At 65.9% G+C, this 9510-nt stretch overlaps 2 protein-coding genes across 2 annotated transcripts; one reads left to right on the top strand and one right to left on the bottom strand.

Annotated features, from left to right (window-relative positions):
- Positions 1–1949: 1949 nt before the first annotated feature.
- On the bottom strand, positions 1950–5566 carry LOC144954683 (uncharacterized; the record flags this gene model as incomplete). Its single annotated transcript, XM_078885116.1, has 4 exons — positions 4770–5566; positions 3938–4265; positions 2547–2621; positions 1950–2344 (listed from the first exon to the last, which is right to left on the bottom strand). Coding segments are annotated over exons 1-4 (1251 nt in total), but the record flags the coding sequence as incomplete, so codon positions are not given.
- A 1591-nt stretch (positions 5567–7157) lies between these two features.
- Positions 7158–9211, top strand: FKTN (fukutin). Its single transcript, XM_078885117.1, has 2 exons — positions 7158–8589; positions 8821–9211. The coding sequence occupies exons 1-2, from the start codon at positions 7158–7160 to the stop codon at positions 9159–9161; spliced, it is 1773 nt and encodes a 590-aa protein (XP_078741243.1). The 3' UTR covers positions 9162–9211.
- Positions 9212–9510: the final 299 nt, after the last annotated feature.

The following is a 9510-nucleotide window of genomic DNA, read 5'->3' as shown; positions in this document are numbered from 1 at the left end:
GGCATCTGACTCATCGGCCTTGCCTGCATCACTCCACGGATGTTCATCTTCGGTGGGGGCATAAGCAACCACGACCACCACTCCTCGCCTCCGGTTGATGGGAAGGCGAGCCCAAAGTAGCCTGGGGCTTACAGATTTCCACAGCTCACCGCCACGCTCCCACGTCCCCTTCATTCTTTTGTTCAGAAGAAGAGCCACTCCCTGTTGTTTGGCAGTCTCCTGCCCCGAGTAGAGGACTGTCCACCCCTCATGGTGGCAGGAGCCAGAGCCGGTCCACCGGACCTCCTGAACGCCGCAGAGATCCAGGCGGTACCGGTCCAGCTCCCGACAGAGGAGTGGCAGCCTCTCCTCCGCGGCAGTGAGCGTTCGAACATTCCACGTGGCCATCCGCAGTGGCTTTTCGTTGTTTCTGGAGGAGCCCCGAGGGTGAAGATTCAATCTCATGGCTCCGACAAATGGGGTTTGGCCAGGTAGACGTCGTAGAAGCCTGTCCCCCTGGGGGCCTCTGGCACAAGCTTGGTGAGATTTTAAACACGCGTTTTAGTGGTAGTTGGGTTGAAGGCGGAGGGGTTTCCAGCCCCTCTCACCCATCCAGAGCCGACATTTGGCCACTGTGGTGGCTACAAACGCCATGAGGGGAGAGGTCAATCTAAGTCGGCCCTCCCCCGACGGCACTGCCCACCACAGCGTTGGTTTTGCCGGACCTCATTTCACTCACCCACTCATTCACAAGCACGCCCATTCACACCCACCCACCGACTCAATCACTCACCCATTCACTCACCCACTCATTCACAAGCATGCCCCATTGACCCACCCACTCACCCACCCACTCACCCACCCACCCACCCACTCACAAGCACGCCCATTCACCCACTCACCAACCCACCCACCCACCGACTCACTCACCCATTTTACTCACCCACTCATTCACAAGCATTCCTATTGACCCACTCACCCATTGACTCACCCACTCACCCATTCACCCACCCACCCGCCCGCCCGCCCGCTCGCCCGCCCACCCACCCGCCCCCCACCCACTCACCCACCCACCCGCCCACCCACCCACCCGCCCACCCACCCACCCGCCCCCTCACCCACCCACTCACCCACCCACCCACTCACCCACCCACCCACTCACTCACCCACCCACCCACCCACTCACTCACTCACTCACCCACCCACCCACTCACTCACTCACCCACCCACCCACTCACTCACTCACCCACCCACCCACTCACCCACCCACCCACCCACTCACCCACCCACCCACCCACTCACCCACCCACCCACTCACCCACCCACCCACCCACTCACCCACCCACCCACCCCCCCACCCACCCACCCTCCCACCCGCTCACTCACCCACCCACCCACTCACCCCCCCACCCCCCCGCCCACTCACCCACTCGCCCACTCACCCACCCACCCACTCACCCACCCCCCGCCCACTCGCCCACTCACCCACCCACTTACTCACCCACCCACCCACCCACTCACCCCCCCACCCACCCACTCACTCACCCACTCACGCACTCACCCACCCACCCACCCACTCACCCACCCACCCACCCACCCACCCACTCACCCACCCACACACACACCCACCCACTCACCCACCCACTCACCCACCCACCCACCCACCCACCCACTCACCCACCCACCCACCCACTCACCCACCCACCCACTCACCCACCCACCCACCCACTCACCCACCCACCCACCCACTCACCCACCCACCCACCCACTCACTCACCCACCGACTCACCCACCCACCCACTCATCCCCTCACCCACCCACCCACTCACTCACCCACCGACTCACCCACCCACCCACTCACCCCCTCACCCACCGACTCACCCACCCACCCACTCACCCCCTCACCCACCCACTCACCCACCCACCCACCCACCCACTCAACCAACCCACCCACTCACCCACCAACCCACCAGGTTCTGCTGGCTCCCGTATCTCCGCGCCCCGCCAATCGCCGCTGTGCCCGCGTTTGCACCGTGCTGCTGCTGCTGGTGGTGGAGGGGGTGGAGGAGGTGGAGGTGGTGGTGGAGGTGGTGGACGTCTCCGCGGGTGCCGGGGGGCAGCTGAGATCCCGGGGGGGGCACCCCTTCCAGAGACCCCGAGAATCTCCGCTGTGAAACGACGCTCGGTTGGGGGTGTTGGTTGTGCTGCTGCTGGTTGTTGCTGTGGTGGGTGAGTTGTTGTTGTTGGTGGTGGTGGTTGGTGCCAGGCAGAGTTGGCGGGGGGGTGCAGGCCCTGTAGAGTAGCGGTGGGGGGCCCATGGGGGGCACTCCGGAGTAAGCGGAGTACGAATGGGGGGCCTCACGACCTGTGTGGGAGAGGGGGGGGGTAGGTTAGGGGTGGAGTGGTAGGGGTGGAGTGGTAGGGGTGGAGAGGTAGGGGTGGAGTGGTAGAGTGGTAGGGGTGGAGTGGTAGGGGTAGAGTGGGTAGTGGTAGGGGTAGTGGTAGAGTGGTAGGAGTAGTGGTAGAGTGGTAGGAGTAGTGGTAGAGTGGTAGTGGTAGTGCCTTACCGCTGGGGTCGTAGGTGACCCCATCTCCGGGACCCTGGAAACTCAGACGACGGCTGAGCGGGTGAGAGGCATGTCCTGTAGGGGGAGACATGTCACGCTCACCACTCGCTCGCCCGCTCGCCCGCCCGCCCGCCCGCTCGCCCGCCCGCCCGCCCGCTCACCGCTCGCTCACCGCTCGCTCACCGCTCGCTCACCGCTCGCTCACCGCTCGCTCACCGCTCGCTCACCACACTCACCACTCGCTCACCACTCGCTCACCACACTCACCACTCACTCACCACACTCACCACTCGCTCACCACACTCACCACTCGCTCACCACACTCACCACTCGCTCACCACACCCGCTCATAACTCACCCCACCACCCCACGACACTCACCCCACCACCCCCCACTCACCCCACCACACTCACCCCACCACCCCCACCACACTCACCCCACCACACTCACTCACTCACTCACCACACCACCACACTCACCCCACCACCCCCACCACACTCACCCCACCACACTCACTCACCACACTCACCACACCACCACACTCACCCCACCACCCTCACCCCCACCACCCACACCCACACTCACTCACCCCACCACACTCACCCCACCACACTCACCCCACCACACTCACCCCACCACACACACCACACTCACCCCACCACCCCCACCACACCCCACCACCCTCACCCCACCACCCTCACCCCACCACACTCACCACACTCTCCCCACCACACTCACCACACTCTCCCCACCACACTCACCCCACCACACTCACCCCACCACACTCACCACACTCTCCCCACCACACTCACCCCACCCCACCCACCACACCACACTCACCCCACCACCCCCACCACACTCACCACACTCTCCCCACCACACTCACCACACTCTCCCCACCACACTCACCCCACCCCACCCACCACACCACACTCACCCCACCACACTCACCCCACCCCACCCACCACACCACACTCACCACACCACACTCACCCCACCACACTCACCCCACCCACCACACCCCACTCTCACCCCACCACCCCCACCACACTCACCACACTCTCCCCACCACACTCACCACACTCTCCCCACCACACTCACCCCACCACACTCACCCCACCACACTCACCACACTCTCCCCACCACACTCACCCCACCCCACCCACCACACCACACTCACCCCACCCCACCCACCACACCACACTCACCCCACCACACTCACCCCACCCCACCCACCACACCACACTCACCACACCACACTCACCCCACCACACTCACCCCACCCCACCCACCACACCCCACTCTCACCCCACCACCCTCACCCCACTCACCCCACCACACCCACCACACTCACCCCACCACACCCACCACACCCACCCCACCACACTCACCAGGTGAGCAGCAGGAGGAGGACGAGGATGAGGGTGAGGAGGGTGAGGGGGAGCAGGAGGAGGCTGTGGCCACGTTCACAGGAGCCACCGAAGACGCGGCACCATCAGACGCCGGCCTCTGATGGTGGTGGTGGTGGTGGTGCTGTTGTTGTTGTGGTTGTTGCGGTTGTTGTGGTTGTTGTTGTGGTTGTGGTGGCCTCATGCGACGCTGCACGGCGGCCACGATCCGCTCGCCCTGAGCGTCCAGGTAGCCCATCTTGGCGATGAACGCAAGAGCCGGGTCGAGCCCACGGCTGTTGGTCTGTCGTAGCGCAGCTACTGCCATGTCCTGTGGTGGGGGGGTGGTGGTGGGGGGGTGGTGGTGGGGGGGTGGTGGTGGGGGGGGAGGTGGTGGGGGGGTGGTGGCGGGGGGGGGGGTGAAGGGGGTGGTGGGGGGGGTGGGGGGGGGTGGTGGGGGGGGGGGTGGTGGGGGGGTGGTGGGGGGGTGGTGGGGGGGGTGGTGGGGGGGGGTGGTGTGGGGTGGTGGGGGGGGTGGTGGGGGGGGTGGTGTGGGGTGGTGGGGGGGGGGGACAATCACGTGGTGAGGGAGTTGGTGAGTTAACCCGTACCTCCACCCCCCCACCACCCCCCAGTCTCCCCCCCCCCACCACCCCGTGTCTCTCCCCCCCACCACCCCGTGTCTCTCCCCCCACCACCAGCGTCTCCCCCCCCCCACCACCCACCAGTGTCCCTCCCCACCACCACCACCCCTACTACCCCCCAGTGTCTCCCCCCCCCACCACAACCGTCTCCCCCCACCACCACCCCCCCCCACCACCACCCTGAGCCTCACCTGTGCCACGCCTGCCCTCACCAAGTCTGCCAGCAGCTGTCTGTTCACGTCTCCCCCCGCTCCTCCTCCTCCTCCTCCACTGCTCCCGTGTCTCCCCGCGGACTCTCCCTGCTGCCCCTGCTGCCCCTGCTGCTGCTGCTGCCCATCAGCCGCGAAGGGCAACAGCGAGTTCCGTATCTCCTGCAGAGCTTTCTGATGCGAACCGAAGCGCTGCTGTTGTTGATGTTGTTGTTGTACCCACGGGCCCCCCGCGCTTGCCTGAGCGCCTCCCCGGGGCGACGCCGCCTCTACCCCGGCGGGCTTGGCTAGGCAAGGCGCGGGCTGAGCCGAGGCCCCCGAGGCCCCCGACGCCTCGGAGCCGCCGCGGAGGCCGCGAATGTTGTCGCGGATTTCTTGCAGCATCTGGCGGCTGCTGGGAGGGTACGGAGACGCCGGGAATGTCTTGGGCCTCATCGTTGTTGTTGTTGTGGTGGTTGTGGTTGTTGTTGTTGGCCTAGGCCCGGACTCTGTTCCCCTTAAACCCTAACCCGGGGGGACCCGCCGCTTCTCGTTTCCTTGATGCTGCGTGATGACGTCACGCGCGGCAACGCCGATCTTGCGCGATGACGTCACGGCGCGACGCTCAATGCTTCTCGACGGGAGGTGGGAAACGTGCGCGATGACGTCACCGCGAGACGTCGCCGCCCCCAGCCCCTCCCCCTCGCCCCCACATCCGTGAGTTGGAATGGGGAAGGACGTGGGGTGCGTGATGACGTCACCACGCCCGTGTTAGTCCGTGCGCGGTGACGTCACCACGCCCGTGTTAGTCCGTGCGCGGTGACGTCACCACGCCCGGGTTCGTCCGTGCGCGGTGACGTCACCACGCCCGTGTTAGTCCGTGCGCGGTGACGTCACCACGCCCGGGTTCGTCCGTGCGCGGTGACGTCACCACGCCCTGGTTCGTTCGTGCGCTGTGACGTCACCACGCCCTGGTTCGTTCGTGCGCTGTGACGTCACCACGCCCGTGTTCGTCCGTGCGCGGTGACGTCACCACGCCCGGGTTAGTCCGTGCGCGGTGACGTCACCGCGTCCGGATTCGTGCGCGGTGACGTCACCGCGTCCGGATTCGTGCGCGGTGACGTCACCGCGTCCGGATTCGTGCGCGGTGACGTCACCGCGCGCTCACCCCCCCCCCCACCCACCCAAGATGGCCGCCCCTCTCATCTCACCGTTCCCGCTGTTCGCGCTTTAAACTCGAACGTGATTGAAAGGGACGTTCTCCATCAAACTAAATCTTCGCAACTCCTCAGCCGTCGTTAGCACTCGCGACTTTACCTCAAAAGTCACTTTAGTTTTGCGTTTAAATCGTTTTTATTTGTTTATTTATTCTCCCCCCCCCCCCCCTCACGTCACCGCTCAGAACTCGCCCAGGCAGCGGGAGAGTGGAGCAGGTGGTGGTGGTTGTTGTTGTGGTTAAGGTGGTTGTTGTTAAGGTGGTGGTTGTGATAAGGTGGTTGTGGTTAAGGTGGTGGTTAAGGTGGTTGTGGTTAAGGTTGTTGTGGTTAAGGTGGTTGTTGTGGTTAAGGTGGTGGTTGTCGTTGTTGTGGTTAAGGTGGTGGTTGTGATTGTTGTGGTAAGGTGGTTGTGGTTATGGTGGTGGTTGTGGGGAGTGGTGGTGCAGTGGTTAGCGGCCACGCTGCTGTACTCAGCCGCCACCACCACGTGACAGCAGCGATTATCTGAACCGGTAGCTGAGAAATCTTCTAGGTCGACTCAGCCTCAAATGAGTAACTGGTGTAGCGTGGTGGTGGTGTAGTGGTGGTGGTGTAGTGGTGGTGTTGTAGCGTGGTGGTGGTGTAGTGGTGGTGGTGTTGTGGTGGTCGTGGTGGTGGTGTTGTAGTGAACATCGCTAGCACTGGGGGAGAGACAAAGGCGGCCGGGCGTGGTGGTTGTGGTGGTAGTGGTGGTTGTGGTGGTGGTGGTTGTGGTAGTCACCCACCCCCTCTGTGTGTAGCCACAGTGCCGGCAGCCTTCATAGACGCTGCTGCTACTACTCGCTACTTACAGCACTTGCCCCTACAGCCTGCTAGAGGCTACCTGGGGGAGCTTTGTGTGTGTAACAGCACTTGCCCCTACAGCCCTGCTAGAGGCTACCTGGGGGAGCTTTGTCTGTGTGTGTCACAGCACTTGCCCCTACAGCCCTGCTAGAGGCTACCTGGGGGAGCTTTGTGTGTGTAACAGCACTTGCCCCTACAGCCTGCTAGAGGCTACCTGGGGGAGCTTTGTCTGTGTGTGTGTAACAGCACTTGCCCTACAGCCTGCTAGAGGCTACACGGGGGAGCTTTGGTAGAGTTGACAAGTCACCCACAAGTCGCCCACAAGTCGCCCACGGGTCTGAGCGTCGCCCGCATGAGTCGCCCGCCCCCCCGCGTCGCCCTGGCAACGGCCCTGGCCGTCGCCGTGGCGACCGCCCTCCTCTTCCTCCACCTGCAGCTCCGTCTCCACGGCAACGCCTCGGCCCTGGGGACCGGGGGGGCGACGACGGACGACGACGACGACCCGACGGACGACTACGAGGCCCGGGAGACGGTGGCCGACTTCGCCAGAGTCGCCCGTTCCCTCGGCGTCCACCCGACGCTCATCGACCCCCGCGTCCTAGCGGCCCTGGCGGAGGCCGACGATCCGAAACGTCGGACGACGGAGATGATGGACGACCGCGGGGGTCCGCTGTGCGTCGCCCGCGACTCCACCTCCTTTGCGCTCCTCGAGTCGTCCTGGGCCGGGGCCCGAGGGCCGCTACTTGCCGCCTTCCGCGGGCGGTTGAGCTGGCGCTGCGTAGTCGCCCGCGGGGTCGACCCCCGGGTGGACGATCCGGCGGCCGCGTCGCCGCCCAACGTCGACCTCCACGTCCTCCTGCAGCCTCCTCCTCGTCGTCGTCCTCGTAGTCGTCCATCGCCGGCGTCCACCAACTCCTCCTCGTGCCGCTCGACGCGTCGTCACCTCGTCCACATCGTCATCCTGTACGCGCGGGGCTACTCGGCCACGTTCACCGACTCCACCACGTCCACCACCTCGTCCACCACACCGTCGTCCACCAGGTCGTCGTCCACGCGCCTCCTCTGGTTCGGGGCGCTCCGAGCCCGAGGCCTGGCGGAGCGCCGGAGCCTCCGTCGCCTGGACGCCGACCTCGCCCGCCTCAGCTACGGCCGCCACCCCGGGGCCTTCCCCTCCTACCTCCTGTACTCCACTTCCACCTCCTCCACCTCCTCCTCCACCCCAGCTCCCCTCCTCCTGAGCGGCGTCCCCCTCGCCCTCCCGGCCGCCCCCCCGGCCCGCTTCGTGCGCGAGGCCGCAGCCTCACGCTTCCTCGAGTGCGACCGCGACGCGGCACGACGCTACCGCCGGGAGTTCCCGGACGACGACGACCGCGACGGGAGCCGCGACGGGAGCCGCCAGTTCCGCAGAGGGGCGCGGACGGCCCTCCTGGAGGCGGGGGCGGCCCTCGCCTCGGTGGGGGCGCCCCACTGGGTGAGCAGCGGCACCTGCCTGGGCTGGCTGCGTCAGTGCGACGTGATCGCAGCCAGCGGCGACGTCGACATTGGGGTGTGGGCCGCAGACTTCTCGCCGGCTCTGCTGGCCGCCCTCCTGGGGCGCGGGTTCCGCCTGCGGCACAAGTTCGGCCTGGTGCAGGACGGGCTCGAGCTGTCGCTGGTGGGGCCCGCGCCGCCAGGAGGCGGCGGTGGTGCTGGTGGTGCTGGAGTGAAGTTGGACGTGTTTTTCTTCTACGAAGAGGCGGACGATGAGGGCGGTGGTGGTGGTGGCGGTGGGGGTGGAGATGAAGGTGGTCGTGGGGTCCGTGGCGGTGGTAGGGGTGGTGGTGGTGGGGGTGGTGGTGGTGGGGGTGGCGGTGGTGATGGTGGTGGTGGTGGCGGTGGTGGCGGTGGTGGCGGTGGTGGTGGTGGTGGCGGTGGTGGCGGTGGTGGTGGTGGTGGTAGGGGTGGTGGGGGCGGTGGAGGTGGTCGTGAGATCCGTGGAGGAGGTGGTGGAGCAGGAGGAGGAGTTGGTGGTGGAGGTGGCGGCGGTGGTGGAGCAAGACTTGGTGGCGATGGTAGAGCAGGCGGAGGCGGCGTTGGAGGCCGCCGTGGGCCCGTGTGGAACGGCGGCACCCAAAGCCGCACTGGCCTCCGCTTTGAGTTCTCCTTCGGCCGCTTCTCGCTGTGCCGCGCGCTGCTGCTGGGGGTGCCCGTGTCCGTGCCGTGCCCGCCGCGCTCCTACGTGGAGGCCAACTACGGGCCCGGCTGGCGAAGGCCGCCAACGCGACCCTGGGACTGGAAGCGGTCGGCCTTTAACGTGCGCCCGGCAGGGGCCTGGAGCCCTCGCGACGCACAGAGGGCCGTGCAGACCTTCCTCTAGCTAGCGGCGCGCGGGCTTTCCCTCTAGCGGCCCGTGATGACTTGGCGGGTACCTTTGGGAGGGTACCGCTTGGGGTACCACTAGGGGTACCACTAGGGGTACCTCTGGGGGTACCACTAGAGGTACCAGTGACTTCTCAAGAGGGTACCAGAGCCCTCTCTACGAACCGGCGATGGTCCCTGACTCCAAAGAGATTCGCAAAACTCCCTCTAGCCGGAGCCTGCGGCCTACGGACGGTGATGACTTGGCGGGTCACTCCGGGGGGTACCTCTGGGGGTACCTCTGGGGGTACCAGAGACTTCTCAAGAGGGTACCAGAGCCCTCTCTACGAACCGGCGATGGTGCCTGA

Source organism: Lampetra fluviatilis, unplaced genomic scaffold (assembly GCF_964198595.1).
Source record: "Lampetra fluviatilis unplaced genomic scaffold, kcLamFluv1.1 SCAFFOLD_1069, whole genome shotgun sequence".
NCBI lineage: Eukaryota > Metazoa > Chordata > Hyperoartia > Petromyzontiformes > Petromyzontidae > Lampetra > Lampetra fluviatilis.
This window is presented reverse-complemented; position numbering and strand designations above follow the sequence as displayed.

Coding starts and splice junctions, on each gene's coding strand:
- FKTN (XM_078885117.1), top strand. CDS start 7,158: ATGAGTCGCCCGCCCCCCCGCGTCGCCCTGGCAACGGCCCTGGCCGTC. Junction 8,590..8,820: donor CGGTGGGGGTGGAGATGAAG/GTGGTCGTGGGG, acceptor TTGGTGGTGGAG/GTGGCGGCGGTGGTGGAGCA.